Source organism: Echiichthys vipera (assembly GCF_963691815.1).
Source record: "Echiichthys vipera genome assembly, chromosome: 18".
In the NCBI taxonomy this organism is placed as follows: Eukaryota; Metazoa; Chordata; class Actinopteri; order Perciformes; family Trachinidae; genus Echiichthys; species Echiichthys vipera.
In genome coordinates this window covers 22,256,713-22,275,565 of record NC_139843.1, presented here as the reverse complement: position 1 = coordinate 22,275,565, position 18,853 = coordinate 22,256,713, and the positions used below count along the sequence as shown (strand labels likewise).

The 18,853-nt window shown below is 40.3% G+C and overlaps 1 protein-coding gene across 1 annotated transcript in view; it reads left to right on the top strand.

Moving 5' to 3' along the window:
* The window catches only part of LOC310960971 (shisa family member 6), a gene marked incomplete at both ends in the record, with an annotated part of 73,962 nt that overhangs the window by 46,418 nt on the left and 8,691 nt on the right, over positions 1 to 18,853 (top strand). Inside the window, 2 exons of the mRNA XM_083932870.1 lie at positions 6,673 to 6,711; positions 18,433 to 18,495. Coding sequence (XP_083788996.1) covers positions 6,673 to 6,711; positions 18,433 to 18,495 — 102 coding nt within the window. The remainder of the gene's footprint in view (positions 1 to 6,672; positions 6,712 to 18,432; positions 18,496 to 18,853) is intronic.

Below are 18,853 nucleotides of genomic sequence, written 5' to 3'. Positions count from 1 at the left end.
CGGCCACCTGAGATTGTGCCTTTTATCTGTAAAATCATGTTACACCAACTGGAAACATCCTTTACTGACATGTTGTTTATTTTCTGAGTTTCCCTCGACACTGTTAGTACGTGATATGCTTCGTTGATCTGATTGGTTGATTTGGCCCGTATGTTGGTGATAAATGGTTTATCCAATCAGTAACCAGTATTTTCGCCCCTTCCCAAAAGATCTCCAAAGGAGAGTTCCGGACACAGGTTAGTTAAAATAGACATAACTTGAAAATAAAAATACTGTATGTGTATGTACGTCTAAAGATCTGGCGGAGTCCTCCACAGTAAACTGAATATCTTTGAGTTGTGGACAGAAATATGAGGATGTTACCTTTTGCTTTAAAAAACAAACAACACTGATCAACTTTTTTTTGGCATTTTGTAGACCGTGTTGGATTATTGAGAAAACGATCGACAGATTAATCAATAATGAATATCGTTAGTTCCAGCAGTAAGGCAGTAAAGCAGTATGTTTGTAGTATGTGTAGTATGTAGCTACATTGAAAACTCAGAATCAGCAGATAACAACATTAATGAGCAGTTTGTTTAAAAGCAGTTTCAGCTTCCAGGCTGATGAGCTGAATACATCAGCAACATTAGCAAAGATGGTTTATGAGATATTACGTATATTACATTATGTGTTGATGAAATGCAAGAGTATGTGTAGTCTTACAGTCATAAAAAAGCATTTAGCTTTATTGAGACATACATCACAGCATGGCAGCAGCCCCTGGAGTCACTGTTCCCATCATGTAGCCTTAATGCCACAGTAATGCCCATTACTATCAATAAAACTCACCATGGATGTTGGAAGAAGTTTGAGCAAAATTAGATTCCCTTTTATTTAATTTCTAAATTACACACTGCTCAATAAAGATCAGAGTGGGTCCAAATAGCTTTCAGCTGCACATATAGGGATGAGAAATTATACTAATTATTATTATTCTAATGATACCAGTGCTAGTATCGATTATACTTATCGATCAGAGTCATTATTGATTCTTTAATAGATTCTTGTTCAATTTTCAATTTTCCTCCTCTCTTTCATGACTCCTTCTTGGTTGCTTGATTTTTTTGCAATGCGTAACTGTCAAAAACAAAGCCAGCATTGATAAGCTTGGAGGCGTACGATTCTGGTTTCCAATTCCAATTTGTCACTGGTTCTCAACCAGGGGTGAAAGTAAGCTGATACTGGCCGGTATGGTGTACCACTAGAGATTTGGAGGGGGTACACCGTACCGGAAAGTAAAATATACTGTCTCTGAAAAAAATTGCACTTTCAGCATGACAACAAACCTGCTAACGTCAAATTACCAGAAGCAACACGTTTTTTTACAATATGTTTCAATATTCTGTTTTTTGTGTGCAGTGTTTCGCTGGACAGACAACGAGAGAGCAGTGTGTGTACGGCTTAGCCAGATCTTGTGCCAACGTGCGCAGCTGGTAATCAAAGTGTTACAAAGTCCGAGACTTTCAAACTAGCAGTGTGATAAAAAGTACTAGGGTATATAATAAGTCCTAGTGATTGCTTGATAAGTAGACTATAATACATAATTACGTGTAATTTTTGGTGTGTGAGTGCCAGGCACGTCGTTAGACCTGGGCATTCGAGGCTGTAGCCCCAGACCTCTGTGCCGTCAAAGAAAAAAACATAATGATGATGAATATAGCCCAGTACAGTAGACTTTTATGTGGCTGCATTACCAGCAGCCACTGATGCAACATTGTGGCAGTAAAAAAACGCAAAATTTTCCACACTGACAAGTGATAACTTCAGAATCCGACTTAAAGCAGACTGACTTGATAACTTCAGAATCAAACTTAAAGCAGAATGACTTGATAACTTCAGAATCAAACTTAAAGCAGACTGACTTGATAACTTCAGAATCAGACTTAAAGCAGACTGACTTGATAACTTCAGAATCAAACTTAAAGCAGACTGACTTGATAACTTCAGAATCAAACTTAAAGCAGACAGACTTGATAACTTCAGAATCAAACTTAAAGCAGACAGACTTGATAACTTCAGAATCAAACTTAAAGCAGACTGACTTGATAACTTCAGAATCAGACTTAAAGCAGACTGACTTGATAACTTAAGAATCAAACTTAAAGCAGACTGACTTGATAACTTCAGAACCAAACTTAAAGCAGACTGACTTGATAACTTCAGAATCAAACTTAAAGCAGACTGACTTGATAACTTCAGAATCAAACTTAAAGCAGACTGACTTGATAACTTCAGAACCAAACTTAAAGCAGACTGACTTGATAACTTCAGAATCAGACTTAAAGCAGACTGACTTGATAACTTCAGAACCAAACTTAAAGCAGACTGACTTGATAACTTCAGAATCAGACTTAAAGCAGACTGACTTGATAACTTCAGAATCAAACTTAAAGCAGACTGACTTGATAACTTCAGAATCAAACTTAAAGCAGACTGACTTGCCGGTGTTCTGGTTTAATGAGTGACTCTGTTGCAGATGATAAAAACAGGATTATGTTTTAAGACAGAGACTCAAAAACTGTATGAAAAGGAGATATCCTGAGATATGTTTTACTTCACCAGGGGGACAGGTGCGTGTCTGATAGCGCACCGAGATCATTTCTTGACTTTCATTTATTTTCCCACAACAGCATGACCATGAATCTCCTAAAAAAAGTTTTTTTTGTTTAAGTGGTTAATTAAATTCTAGAAGAGGACATTTACTTCTGAGCTACGGCCCCGGGTGTTTTCATGGGCTAGTGACGTACCTGGCGCGTGCTATGCGCAATATTGGTCAATATGATAATATTGCAGCAAGAAATAAAAATCACTTTCACCCTTGTTCTCAACAGAAACTGGTTCTCGATTATCACCCCTAGCCAGGAAGTAGTGGCACTCTTGTGTCAATACCTGGCAATTCTGAAATTGAAGTCCATGTTGCATAGAAAGATGTTTCATCATCTTGCTGGTCTTTCCATTTTAGGCTGCACTTTTGTCATCTTTAATTGTGAAATGAAGGCATGCTTTGGACGCTTTCTTCCTCTCCGTCATGGCTCCTTCTTGTTTCAAATTTGATGTCATTGATCGATAAAAGGAATTAATAGCTCAGGGCGCATGATTCCAATTCCAGTTTGTTATCACTTCTCACTTCCCATTCCCATCCCTAGCTGCATTCTACAAGAGAGTCAAGCGTTGGCTGAATTTGTTTCCTGAAGGCTTCTTGGCTCTGTGTTTATTGTGAACACATGACATATTTGTGGCTGGCATTTTAGTGGGCTGGGTCCTCTTCATTGATTTCAGGAGATAGCCCTGCTGATATGTCAAGGCTAGCTGGGTAAGGGGTGCTGGAAATGCAGTGGAGCCCGTGTAGAACAAGTTACCTGGGGCGTAAAATCTGAGCAAACATTGTTATGTGCTGATGGTGGGCATGCTGGCAAGTAGATTTGCCCTGGGAGGGAGGTCTCCTCAGCGCACTGACTCCTCTGCAGCTTTTTTTTTTACTCAGAGTTGTCTTTCCCCTCAGTGGCGCTACACCAGAATGTCAGAGGGATTTCTGCCTGTTCCAGCCAAAATCACTCCTGCTGCCTACATGTAGGTGTAGCACTTGACTCTAAAGGCACAGTCCTATTCCAATTAAGGAGCACAACCAGTGCTGTTTACAGTTGAGCTGCCAACTACACTTATGTCATTTGTAGCCCTGCTTTAAAAGTCTCATTTATATAAATTCCATCTCTCCACTGACAGTCAGTTTTAAACCTTTTGAATTTTCTCCTCTCCCTGCATTACAAGAAAACTGTGTTTCAAAATAACTGATTGTTTTACATGGAAAGGCTGTTAAATGAGACAATTGTTTTCTTGTGCCGCGCTGAAGGAAATGCTGAATCTTCCTGAAGAACTCTTCAAACATATAATATTCAGTTGACTAAAATAGTGTACACACTATAAATACGCTGCATAATGTTGAGTCAGGGAAACTAACGTGATCTCTAATGGATGATAACCTGCATTACCCCAACCAAAGCAAAGAAAATACAAGTACTGAAGCTAAAGGTTTAAAAACAGCCACAGATTAAGCCTGTGCTGTAGAGTTCACTGGGTCCACCACAGGAATACAACTGCACCCCACCCCCCCACCCCACACACACACACACACACACACACACACACACACACACCACCACCACCACCACCAGGCATAAGACCAATCAAGGGAGATGACAGGGCGTGTCCTCTGGGGGAAACACTCCCGAAACATCAATATGTCAGTCTTGCATTACATGTCTGATGGATTTATCAAGTCATCGATACGTTATTGACTGAAATAACGCTCAAGGTCATCTAGGAATCTCCAGGAGCTCGGCTTAACATCAGTACAGTAAGAGGTTAATGTCACTGATCTTTCCTGTCCCTCTCCGGTGCAATCAGAACAGATTACACTACCTCACAAGGTCCAAATGAGCATAAATTAACCATCTAAGCAGGCTTCAAGAGCCTCTTAGCAATATTAAAATGTATGAATTTGCTCAGTTTGGAATTTCATTTGAGATTTGTCTGTTCAAAGTGTATGACAGCATTATTAAAATAAAAAAAGATTATTATTGTTATTTCAACAAAATCGTCCCAAAGTGCATTAGAAATATAAAAACAGGTAAAAACAATGAGATAATAACACTCATACTGGCACATCAAGTATAATATTTTATATATACTGTATATATGACTAATTTTTATTGTTTTATTGGTGGCAATGACTGAAAACTAGATGGGTACTCATAGACCTCCCCCTGCCCTGGATGCTCAAGAGTGTTTTCTTGATCCTGCTACCATCTGTACCTGCAAGAAAACTGTTGCAGGACTGCTTATGCGTTCTGTCCATTTCATTATCATGAGAAACACGATGGTGTTTGCTGAGCAGAGAGGAGAATACCCAGATAAAATGAAAATAATACTATAACACACGTTCTTCAGTGGCTTGTGTGTTTGCCGAATTACAGGAGATGCTTTGACAGATTCAGAAAAGACGGTGACTCTCACTTTATTGACTTTAAGAGCCGCGTTGTTATTCCCTTGTTTGTTTTTTTAACAGAGCTCTGCTGATTCAGATCATAGCTGACCGTGTAGCCAGCGAGCAGTTCATGACCTGCTTTGATCTTCTCTTCATTTGCTGACTTCATACTTCGAGTTGGCGCCGGCTAAATCTGTCTAAATCTGAATCTGTCACATAACCAACCGCTCTCTCCCGCAACCTGTGTCCTCCCAATAATTCGAATCCGCTCCAAAATCTTATGGGTTCTTCCTTGGCCTATGCTACACCCTTCCACCATTTTCATGAAAACTGGGTGAGTAGTTTTTCTGTAAACCAACAAACAGACAAACCAAGCTCAAAACATAATGTCCTTGCTGGCTCTAATCTTCAGGAGAAAGAAGCTTACAACAGTGGCCCCTGTGGCTAATATATAGTCAGTGACAACTCCGAGTTTGCCAACATAAACTTACAGTAGCCACTAGAATACTGGTCATAGCAGACCAAGTAAGGTTGGAGCAGCAAAACAACCAAATTGTAATCTTGTAAAAGTCATATGCTCTTACTTTACAATAAATATTTGTGTTTGGATGAGAAGGGCTTATCTGAAAAGGAAACAATGTGAACTACAGTGGATAGAATATAGCAGTGCAGTGTTAATCTAGTGTGTGCCCTCACTCTGCTGGCACCAATGTTGTGAGGTGTACTTAAGCATTTAAGTACATAGATGTGCTGTTTGCATGCTTCTCTCACAGTGGGTTTCATGTAAACCTCCTGCTGATATCAGAATGCTGATGCGGAAAAATCTGCAATTCATGCTCACCAGTGTATCTACAGCAGCCCTCCCACCGCATAACATGAATGTACTCCAGACTATAACGGTGTATTTGGTCAGCGGGTTTAAGGTCAAAACGGGTGTGCAAGTCGTTTAGAACAAGAGCCATGGAATGTATCCCTGTAGCTGTGTGTTGCTGTGCGGGAGGCAGCAGCTATGAGACACTGATGGTAAATCAATAGTGATGGATCAAAGAAGAATGCGGTGCCAGGGTGTGGGGAACAACTGCGACTTTCTACTCCTCCCTTCTTTTCATTACGCCTCTCCTCCTATTCCACTTCTCTTTTTATCTTAAAATTGAAACGCCTCTCTCTTACCCCACTCTTGGTGTTTGTGTGTGTGTGTGAAAGAGAGAGAGAGAGAGAGAGAGAGAGAGAGAGAGGTGAAATGATGCTTTGTGTCATGGTGTCAGGGGGCATCAGCCAATAGTTGATGGAAGATAAAATGTAACACAATCAATAGCAGAACACTACAGTTGTTCTCATTTCTAGCAGCCTTCTGAACTACATGTGTCCACACATCTGTTGCTCTAACATGGGCAATTTTTGACTCATAAAAGAGATGTTAACCCGCAAAATGAAGCTATTGTACTGCATTATTGTATAATGTTTGAGTGTCACAAATGCCTATTTTCACAAAAAATGACAATTTCACTTGTAACTCAGACTAGTGGTGAGATTTTAACCCTATCCTTGCTTTTTAGTGCAAATACAATGACTGCCGGTTGTTCAATGTGACTGTGTTTTTTCTGTTTTATCATTCTAATAAATAACCACTTGGTTCTGTTTTCTAGGAGAAAAACATTGGCCGGTCCGCTCCCAGAGTCACCATGGTAGGGATGGCTGTTCTTTGTTAAAGGGTCAAAGTTGCCTCAAACCACTACTCAATGATTTCTGTATTTTTTTTCTGAATCTTTTAATGATTAATATTATGAAGTAACATCTAATCAGTGTTTGGAGGCAACTTACACCTGGACTGTTAACTGTAGTGCAGTGCCTTCCCATTGACCTCTATCTATCTATATAACTAACTGTGTATTTTCCCCTTGACATTTAGCTCTCCTGTCTGTGTGATGAGTACATGTGTGCAGTCTGCTCTGTGTGCGCTGGTTCTAGGGGTGTAACGGTGCACAAAATTCAAAGTTTGGCAAAAAAATGTATTAATACAAGTTCAGCCACTTTAATATAAACCAGGTTTATATAGACACTTATTTGCATTAGATGAGAGGGTCTGTATCACTCTTGTGTGGGTTCAGTATAGATCTGGAACTAGGAGACAATTAGCTTAGTTTAGGTCTGTCCAAGGTTCAAAATATTCCAACAACACGCAGTTTAGTATCTCTCTGTAGTCCTTAGGTTCCATCTATTGAAAATGAGCGGGACTGTCAGCGGGCTCCCCTGTATGATTAGACAGCAGCACTGCCTTTGCGGGCCCAATGTGTTTAATGAGGAGCCAGCAGTGTCTCACAGAGGCGTCTGTCTATCCCAAATCTCTGTCTTGACGCACACAGTCTTGCACACACATGCAGTGACACTGATTTCCTCTGAGACTCCTCTGGGTTTGCCTTATCTGGCCCTGTTAAGCTGCAACAAGACATTAATTTAGGTTGTGTAGTGAAATGAGGAGGTCTTGTATGGATAACTCCTGAATCAGCTGTCACATGTGTGATAGGAATAAATAGAAATGGGATGTCCAACAAAAAGTTCAGCTCAAAATGATGCGCCACTTGGTGCTGTGCAGCGCTGGGTCACTCACGGCCGGATAGGACATTCCAATAGAAAACAATGTAATCAAACTCAATGTGTCACTGACTCTTGCATAGCATGCTGTTAAGTCAATAGGAAAATGTCTTTTTGGGCCCATTGGTATAACATGAGAGACCCAGAAGTTGTAATTCCACTGTTTGGCCACTATGTCAAATTGCCTTCAAAGTCTGGTGCACTACCTCGGTGCCTGAGACTACCAGGAGACTGGATATTTCCTGGCTTAACGTAGCTTATGCTTGTTTACAGGGCAGGCATGTTAATGGATGAAATGTCATTGCAAATACTTTAGGCTAGCATGATTGATTGTTTCTGTTGGTTATGTTCCCACAGATAAAATGCAACTCAACTTCAGTTCCAAACACAGCCTTAATGGGTTCCTCCTCTCTTTGTCCAGTGTTGCTGTATCTTACTCTCATTTGTGTAATGAGCTATACATCCAGACGCTAATCCAACTAGCATAGTCCAGTTGATGGATAACACCGATAAACTCTGCCGGTGGGACTCTTAAGGTTGTAATAAATACAACCCATGTACTAAAACCAAATAAGAGCGTTTTAAGGTAATTTGACAGTAAGCTAAACTGAACCACAATTCTGTGCAAACACACATACCGTTACACCCCTATCTGGTTCTGTTCTAATCAATGGTGTGGTGATGTGGGTTCACCTTCAAGGAAACATTGTAAAGAGGAGATTTCAAATGCACTACAGTTTTTTGTTTTCAACGAGAAAGTCCTTGAGTAGAGTTTGGGCCTAATTAATGAAAAAACCCAAACTAGGACATAAACAAGGATATTGTGTACCTCTTGATGTTTGTTGCAGCTGGCCCACATTGTTGTTTTTCTCATTGTGTTGTGCCTTAAACCCAAACTGGTCCCATTTCACTACTCTGTTCTAATTCCTGCACTTTGAAATGTATGTTTTGATCTGTTTCACTGAAGCTTTTTTCTGTGCTGTCCACTTTACTGAAGTGAATGTCCTAACCTCTATGTGCGTGGTCTTCGACTCTGTCCGTCTCAGTGGAGAGGAGGGCTGGTCTATAAAGGCATGGATAAAGGCAGTTTTGATGATGTTACTTCTTTTATTTTAAGAAGACATCAGATAAATCTGTGCTTATCCTTGCTTAAGATATACGGACCCTCCTCTTCCTCCTCTACCTCTTCCTCGCCCTCCACCTCCTCTCAAAGGAAGTCTGCTTTTCAACAGCCCACAAATGGAGTCGGTTGGTATGTCAATCAACTGTTGAGAGTAATGGCTTTCTATTCCTACGATGTGACATCCATGAAAAATGCCATACTGTTAAACTGTTTGATTTTCAGGAAAGGTTATTACCTTTAGACCCAGTGAGTCACCCCGGCTTTGTAGTAAAAGAGCAGAGTGAAACCAGTCGAGCTCTGTAGGAACATCATGAAGCACTACTTCAATAAAATGGATCTCTTATTGCCTTTTAACACACAGGGTCACAATAGTCTACGGTGGGTTCACTGTCTATCACATTTCAAAATGAACTTGATATGAAGTCCATCTCAACCTCCTGCCCTTCCCCATCCCTGCTGAGACTATCATGGCACATTTGTCAAGCTGCAGAGGCAGTGACATGTCAAGTAACCACTTGGCCTTTGGTGTCTTGGGGGTGATTGTGAGTTATGAGATAAAGAGTGATACTTAGATAGAAACAGTCTGGACGGGGATTTTATTGCACTTGGAAGAACACAGGGACTTTGCAATCTGCAGTTCTAGTGACTCTCATTAATGAATGAATGCATAATGATAATCTGAGTATTTCAGTGTAGCTATTCATTTAAACCAATTCAAAACGCATGTTAATTGGGTTTCACTCAGTGGCATACATGAGACGTAGATAAACTGACAAATACAGCCATTTACTGAACTGTATTTGCAGACTTTATACAAATGGCTGTAGCAGCACTACAAACCAATACAAGCAGAGTAATCATAATTAAAAATCTTAAATGTTTTTTATTTCAGTACTTGTTAATATCAGACTGTATAAAAGAGATGGATGCAGCCATTGTGACATCACCTATTGGTTTGTGGACTACCGTTTTGAAGCCTTGAGTTTGGCATTCTGGCCGTCGCCATCTTGGTCTTTTGAAACACGTTTACATCTTTTTAATGTACACAGTGCTGTAGATTATCATATCTAATAGCATTTTTATAATAGCATTTCTGAACCTCCATTATCCTTTTGCTAGAATGGCAATCTGTCAATCATAAGGTAGCCACGCCCACTTGTATTCTAAACTGCTGTATCGACGAAGACTTCAAACTAGCTACTGAGACCATAAACTCATTAGCAAAATGACTGAGGTAATAAGTCAAGTGGGAAGTAGGGTATTTTTCTCATTGACTTCTATACAATCTGACTTCTTTTTGGAGCCAGTGAGGTCGCCCACTGCTGGACACTAGAAAGAATGCAGGTTTAAGCTATTTCCACATTGGCTTCACTTGTCAGGCCCTGAAGCTATGTCCATCTCTTTTATACAGTATATTGTTAATATGCATGGTTCCTGCAGTATTTTGGGTAGTAGTATCTTTATGGTTGACTACACTTACTATGCTGATTCTAATGCACCTTCTGTTGCTTTAATGACAACGAAATACAGTAGGTAAAATCAATAGCACTATTAATCTATTTGCTATTTATTTATGCACAATTTTTTTTACAGTTTGGACGAGCCGACAGAGAATTATCACAGATCTCTCTACACAGAGAGAGCCTGCCGACATGAACTGAGCTTTAGTTAAGCTGTGATAACCTCACACTTGTAGGAGCTTTAGAAAAACTTGATTTCCTTGTCTGAGAGCTGCTGTATTTGGTGGTAGAAACCCATGATGGAATACAGTATGATGAGCTTCTTTATCAGTAGATGGGATGGCTTTTAGCGAGACAACCCACAGAGCAAATTATTTTAGTCTTGTTACCACTGGCTTTGCATGTTATTGCTCTTTCTGCCAGCACACACCCTACCACATCATTGTGAAACTATAGAGCTCGGAGGGTAAAATCGAAGCAACTTAGGATTTGAACATGCATGGTAATAAGACATCCCTTTGATCTGACTCAAGTATATTGACGTATGGGCTGAAATCAACACAAAGACTGCACAAATTTTCACAAATTCTTTTTCTCTACAAGCACAAGTAATGGCATCAGAATAATATAAAATATGCTATAAAAACGCACCCTACAATATGCTCAGGAATCTAGGAAATTACTTGTGCAATCCCTTTGGGTCTTTTCAGTGTTGCAGTTGCACACTGTCTGATGCTGGAGCTGAGTAGTAGCATGTATTTTCACATGTAGATTTTTTTACACTTGCAAGTACTGACTCTTGAGTAGTATTTCATTTAATATTATTGACACCTTTGGCACCATGCAGTCGATGTTATGCTATAGCTGTGTACTGCACATTAAGACATTTCTTGTTCCCAGTGCTGTATTTCAAATTCAATTTTGCTTTTCTTAGCCTCGCTTTTATACAGGTTTGCCAGAGCAGGTAGTCCAAGGTTTACATTGTAAATGGTTTCATATCGTTTAGAATTTGAGCTATTGCTAATCATCCACTGTCCAGTTCATTTGACTTTTACTTCTTCCAAAGAAGTTGCCTTTACACAAAGCCTTAGACCTTTATTTAACGCTATAGTTTAAAGGAGCTGTACTCAACATTTAGAATATTAATAGAGCAGCAAAAAACTTTTTGCTACATAATGATAAAGTGGAGTAATGGTGTCCTGAGCAGAGAATGAAGTAACTCTCCCTCTGTGTGTGCTGTAAACTGAGCTTCTCTGTTGTTGCACATTGGTATTTTACGCATTGGACCGTCTGTGACAGCCGTGTAGAAGCAATCCCTGCCCACTTTTTATTTCTTTATTTTTATTTATTAGTATTTTGAGTACAGGTCATTAAAGATTTTTGTCAGGGTAAATCTATGTTTTTAAGCTTAAAGGACCTACCATGTTTTTACGTCTTTTCTGACCTATGAATGTTGTTATAATGTTTCATAGTCATGTTTAATAATACCAAAGGGTCAAATAATGAGGAACTTGCATTTAGACGTGAGGCCCGCCGACCTTACATGGCTAGCTTCAATATAGACGTGTTTTCAGCTGCTGAGATAACTGATTCCATATATGATAAGGGGCACAATTCCTGGTATGCAGCATGAACAGTAAAGCTGTTTACAAATAAATGCAAAGCTATTGTAGTTGACCCGAAAAATACAAATATGACCCTGTAAACTAGCATAATAGGGCATCTTTAAGCCCAAAGTTACTCACAGTAGCCAGTCATTTAATAATGAGCACTGGATGCTAAAATTAGCAGAGCTAGAAGTGCAATGAATATAACTCATAAGCATTATCACCACTGCTGCAATTGGGTCAGAGTTAAGCCTCCCGCTCTGCCAGGGAAATCAATAAGGAGGTGGGAGCTACTTCTGTCCAGGGGCCTAATGCTTTGTCCCCTACTAACCGTGTGAAGTGGGACTATTATGGCAGTTAACATTTAGCGATTAAATGTGAACACTCTTTGTCAGTTGTTAAATGTCAAGCCCACGGAGGCTTCCCCTTCCTCTGCTTCCTTTGCTGCGAGAGAAGGGCAGGGACGTGTTGGTACTGTAGCACCGGGCTGCCAACAGAGCAAATACAGAGAAATCCACATTCATACGTGTCACACACATTCTGCACCACCTCCACCTCCACCTCCACCTCCACTACCTCTGGGCCTTTCATAACTCCAGTAGCTCCACTTGGCAGGGCTAATGGGATGGCAGGGCTGTTGGTCTTAGAGAGGTATGTCGGGAGGAGAGTGAAGCAAAGAGCTGAAGATGGCTCTCTAATAGATCAGGGGTGGGCAGTGTGGAGTCTGGAGGTGGAGGGCCACCTTGTGATCACCGGCCCATGTTGCTGTTTCTCTCCTCTTTTCATCCCACTGCCCCACCACAGCCTCCTATTTCATAATTTGCCTTCTCTTATCTGATGTCTGTGTCGGTTTATCCTTCATCCTCTGTATTTCTGCGCCCCACCCCCCACTCACCCACCCACATTTTGTGAAAAGATACAAGCCTTTAGGGTTTCCATTAAGTTGTGCCTGTCTCTCTGTATTGTCAGTGTTTGGAAGTCTGTCTGTGTCCACCATGATTTCTGTCATATCTACTTACAGTTCGCTTCTCAAAGCAATGGAAGAGTTTCCTGCTTCTATATGCGTATTCACGTCCGGTGCATTAAGTGTATGCTGCTGCAGGGTTTCTTTTTTTCATCTTATGAACTTATTTTTATAAATGTAAAAGTATGGAGCCCAAGTTACATATCATGTATTAGATTTGAGGGCATGAGTGGTGTATAGTTAAACGGAAACACATTTTTGACAAATTAAAGGGAATACAGTGTCAAACCATTTAAGCCTGAAACATGAAAAAATACACTGTTTTTTTTAAGTATTTAAAATGAACCAATAAAATGCAAAAATATGTTTTGCATTCATTTATTTATTTTTTCTCTAAATTTTATGTATTGTATTTAAGTAATTTTACATTGAAATGATGATACATGGAGAAGTTGCAGTCAGTGTGTGTGTGTGTGTGTGTTTGGTGTGTGTGTGTGTGTGTGTTTGGTGTGTGTGTGTGTGTGTGTGTGTGTGTGTGTGTTAAACTAAGACTCAATGCACTTTATTTCATCTCAGTTGTCAAACTGTGACGCTGAAACCACAATACAGTGAATGAATACATCATTCATGCGTTTTGCCTTCTAAGGGGTAGTAGGCAGTAGGTGTCCAATAATATTGAATCGTCATGACTATAAGGGCCATAGCAGGTGCTGCACATCGTCCTCATACCTCATATGAACTAACTCAGCCAATTCTGCAGAACCCTCTATTACATTTTAACATTTTATTAAATGTGGTCATTATTACATGTGTAATTGTCCAATATCTTATCCAAACATGTATTCATTGTTAAAACACTGATTTATTCTGTAGTTTTCCTTAGTTTGTCAACTGTCTGTACATGTTGCTTGCATGTGTGTTGATTTCTGGGTTTTGCTAGGGTCTGAAATTTTTAAGAAATTCTGTCAAGCAAATACTCTGAAGGACGTGTCTGTTTGTATGTTTGTTTTTTGTGCTCCCTTGTAGAGATTTGCCCCATCTCTACTCTCAGTTTGACTTCTCTCTTCACAGAAACACAAGAGCTTCAGGCCAAACACACTCACACACACACAAACCATCCATAGAGAGCTATTATGACATGCCTATTCAGTTGTTGGACTTCAAATTGCAAATTCTTTGAAATCAGTGTGCTGTTGTTTCCACGGTACCTCTTGCAAATGTTATTCACCTTGGCACTGGGTTCAAGGCTCAGCATGGTGTCTCCTGGGTGCTGTACGTGGATGTGATGTTTGGAAGTGTGATGTGAAACAAAATGCCACACCAAATGTCAGATTCCTGAGTCACTTGTGTGCCATCTGGATGTTATTATGCAAACTCGCCATGGAGGTATTCTCCAGAGAGTAGTTATAAGCCAAGGGAAACTTAATGTGAGTAATCTTCTCACTGAGGTGAGGGCGACTATATCCAGAAGACTGGGCTCCCGTCATAAATATATGGTTGACTCAGACACTTAATCTGACTGACACCTTCTGACGAACACAGCTGCATCATCAACATACTGACAGAACAACATCCATTTAGCAATTTAGATAGGGACCCTGTTCAACCCAACAATCTGGAGAGCATGTCAATCATAAATAATCAACCCACTGTATGATTAGACAGCAGCACTGCCTTTGCATCTATTTTAATCTGCCAATTTAAGGAGATGAAGGCGATAACTAATGGACAGCATGCATCCCTCACTGTAAGCTTCCTTCATCACTGACAGATATTTTCTGGCACTGCTCATGCTAACATGGTGCGTGGGGGTTATTTTGCGATGTCAGCTGAAAGAGGCGAGGAGGGTGTTCCGAGCCGATAAGCATCCTTGTGGCTCTGAGAGGTTGGGATTGCTGGTTGTTCTGCGACTCTTTCTTGAATACGGTTAATTGGTCCCCAGATTACAGAGGAATCACTGAACATGGCTGTCCAGGTTTATAATGAGCTACAGTCTTCTGCTTCTTCTCATCTCTCTGGAAACCTCAAACCGGCCTCTGAGTAGAAATCACCAGATTGAGACCAAACTGCTGAGATCAAGAACACTGCATGGTATCAGCCCATGTCAGGGTTCTCAAACTGTACTTTTAAGTGGTAGGGAGCTGTGTGGATAATGCCTACTAATGATCCAATCTGGGACATTTCACTGGTCGGTGCGGTCAATTCTGTGGCTTCTTTTTCCGTGGTTTCAGAAGTTGCAGAATTAGTGGATGGACTACATTTCATTTCACTCTTTGAATCAAACTTTCCATGCAGCCTTTTTATACATAACATTACTGGAAGACATACCCTGCATGTTTTTTTGGGGAACATGATGCTGCCCAAAATATTTGTTTCAACAATTGCACATATTGAATATATATGTAAAATGTAAACTTGTTTTTTTTTCATGTTTTCCTACAACAGCAGCTCCTGTCAGTTTAAGCGTGGTTAACATTTTTACGGTTGTTCGGAAACTCAAAAGGGCGTTGTTCAGGCGCATTGTGTCATTTGACTTTAAAGTTTTATTAAATTTTACCTAAACAATTAGCTTTTTTTAAGTAGCTACACTGGTTGGTAACCTAGTCCAAGTCTTTACCTACAGTGTGTGTGACACAGAATGGATATATATGGATGGTTGTCGTCAGGTCATATGACTGGCAAAACATCCTAGGACTTCTCTGCAGTATAGGAATGTCAAAATTTGAATTCATTACAGTGATTAGATTACATTTCCTCCAACTATATTACTGGCATGTAAAACTGATTTTAAGGAGAAATGGTTGGTAAAATAAAATAGCTGGAACTTAAAACTTAACTTAAAACAAAAATAGTTCAGATTGTATCAAAGTCAATGAGAAAATGACACTAGCGTATTTTCAACCAAAATACTCATTTTGAAAATCTGTAAATCAACAGCACTTTTAGTCTCCAAAATACCAAGATGCCGAACTCCGGGCTTCAAAACAGTAGTCAACAAACCAATGGGTGACGTCCATTATTTTTTACAGTCTAAGGTTGTGAAACACTGTTTAATAAAGTAAAACTGGCACTTTTATTTCAGAGGGGGGTGGTTAGAGATGCGAGCATGTGACTGGAGGGTCACCGGTTCAATCCCTGGGTGGGGAAGTGAAGAAGCAGCACTTGCCCTTCCCTCAATACCACCACTTAGGTGCCTTTGTGCGAGACCCATAACCCCAACCGCTCCAGTGGAGCTGCTCAGTGGAGAGCAGAGCAGACTGCGGTTGTACTGGGCAGCTTCCAGGTGTGAATTTGTATTTGTGTGAATGTGATCAGGGTGTTCCTGTTCTCCCCCTGAATGAATAAAGGTTTTAAAAAGAGAGAGGAGGATATTTGTTAGGATTCATACTTGTCAAATGTAAAATACTTGAACTTCACAATTAATTCAAATTGAATTTACCATAAATCATCCAGAGACAATGTGTATTGAAAACATTATATGCAACACGTTCTGTGTTTTGCTCTGTGGCACATTCAGGAAAAGGAAGGAAAGCTTTTACATCCTTGCTGTAGGTATAATGGTTTCAGAACAGATAGTAACTAACAGACCTATATTTGTATTACAGTGCTGTTCAGGAGACACAGTGTCAGATCACTATGAATTTCCCCTCCACAACCATCTCTCTGTGAGAATCACTGTGAAGCATTTAAAAAAGAGAAAGTCAGTGAAGGAACACACAGAAGACACATCCCATCCATCTCCATAGCTCGAGCAAATATTGAAACCCATGATGTGAGAGCGACGGGCCTCCCTCTCCTCCTTCTCTTCTGTGACAGATGTAAATGGATGTTTCAGCAGTTGGCTCTAATGCATTTTTAAACAGGCACAGCAGCAGACAGAAAATGAACGTGTCGCGACGGCAACACTACGATGGGGTCTCTATCTATTGCTGCCTCCTCACATACAAATACACAAACCCACTTACACACACACACGCACACGTGGTCCTACACACTCTTGAAAATAGCTGTCATTCATCAACTTTCTCAGTACAATAGGCTCAGTAAAGGTCCCATCTTTCAGCTAAAGCACCTCCACACTATGCTGCCCAGCCGAGCTCTCTACCAGTGCATCACATTCCCTGTCAAACGCAAACACTGCACAGTAGGAAAGAGAGATGATTGGGGAGAAACTGTTGTTTAGTCCGCGAGTTGGAAATTAAAATTGCTCAGCTTTCCCAGATGACAACACAGGAGACTGTTACTGCTGATAAGGTCGTGCACACAAAGAGCCAGAGAAAAAAGGGCAATGACCAGGGACGGAAGGATTGGATTGCGACTTAAGAATACTAAGAAAAATCATCTTCACCACTTGACACCATGACACAAAAATATGCTGCAAATAAGTAAAATGCCAGCACATTTAGAAACACATTCACATCACACACACACACATCACAATCAAATGTATGCAACATCAAGAAAGCACTGCAAATCAGGAAAACAATGCTTTCGTACATTAGATGAGATTCTGATTTTTTTTCAAACTGTTTCAAAAGTCAAGAGTAATCGTTCACGCACAAATGTTTATTTAAGTTGAAATATTCTGAATGCTAGGTGAGGAAATGTCTGGTACAATGTCTGCATGAGGAAATGTCTGGTACATGTTCTGATAAAAAGTGGAAAGTAAATGCTTGAAGGGAGACAACTCGTTCTCATTCCTAAACGGCAGAAGTTGCAGGTGATATAAGAGACACAGCAAATGGCACAGATGGTGCACGCAAGCTGAGACAGGTTTTTCGTATGTGTGTTTGTGTGTTTGTGTGTGTGTGTGTGTGTGTGCGCACGCGCGTTTGGGTCAGGAGAGGACATGAGCATTTTCAATGTGAGTGTGAGTGTGTATGAGTCAGGTGAGGATGTGTCTGCAAACAAGACAAGCTGACAAATAAGAATATTCTGCTACCCACTTTGCAACTGGATCTGCAATGCGTCTCTGTGTCCCTATGTGTTCTCATATTGATGGATGCCGTTCTTTGCTCGAGTTTTATTAATATGAGGTTTATAAAAATGCTATGTGTGTTAGGGTGATAAAAAAAAGAGTATCATTTGCTTGTGTTTAGACTGTTGGCCGCCCCAGAATGATGATATTTAGGCTTTTTTTTCATCATGAATGCGTAGATGAAAGTCGTCTCTGTGCCTTTACTCTTAAGTAATGCAACTTCCAGAGGATATGAGAGCCCGTGTGGTTCAGGACAGGATGTAATAAATATTGTATACAGCCCTGTTTGTGTTTCTACTGTCGCCTTGATTCTGTTTGATGTAAACATGTTTTGCAGGGAAACACTGAGCGGACTCCACACTGCAGTTTCACACATCCCATAATGTCTCTCATCTCTTTATATGTCCATTTACTTAATTTGAGGAAATTAAAGAGATATTTCACCCACTAAATAAGCTTGTCAGCAATAGAATGACGATGTGGCTTTGTAACACTATGAAGTAAAAATACACAAATGTATCTACATAGATCTGTATTTTGCAAATTATACAAATAATATCTCATAATTGGTGAATTATCTCTTTAACTGTCACCCTCTCACTGCTAAGAGTCTGTATTTGAACTGATACAGAGCTTTCCTCATGGACCCTGAACAGATCTTTCATTGCTTTTGTCATTGCAGGTACCCATCAGCACAACTATAACCATGTGGCTCTAGGTAGCCCTACACGTACACCTAAGAATGGTAAGACAAACTAGGGGGACAGGGAATATTCAAATGAATTCACAGCTCAGTTCAGTGTTTGAGGTGAAGCCTGGACCGGGGCATTAACTTCAATTTAGCGCTTGACATCGATGTGTGAAAACCTCTTGACATGGTCCCACTTTCAATTCGCCGCACCGCAAATCCATTCTGTTATTGAAAAGTAGGCTTTTTCTTCGAAGATTGAATCATAGAAGTGTCACATCCCATAGTCATGAACATTTTTCTGAGAGTAGGATCAGGCCGCAGTCGCTGTCCATTTCTTCTTTTAAGGGGAATACAATTGGAGGAGTATCAAGTTAATGTTCTGTCGAGGTCATCCCGTTCTCCGGTTGACAGA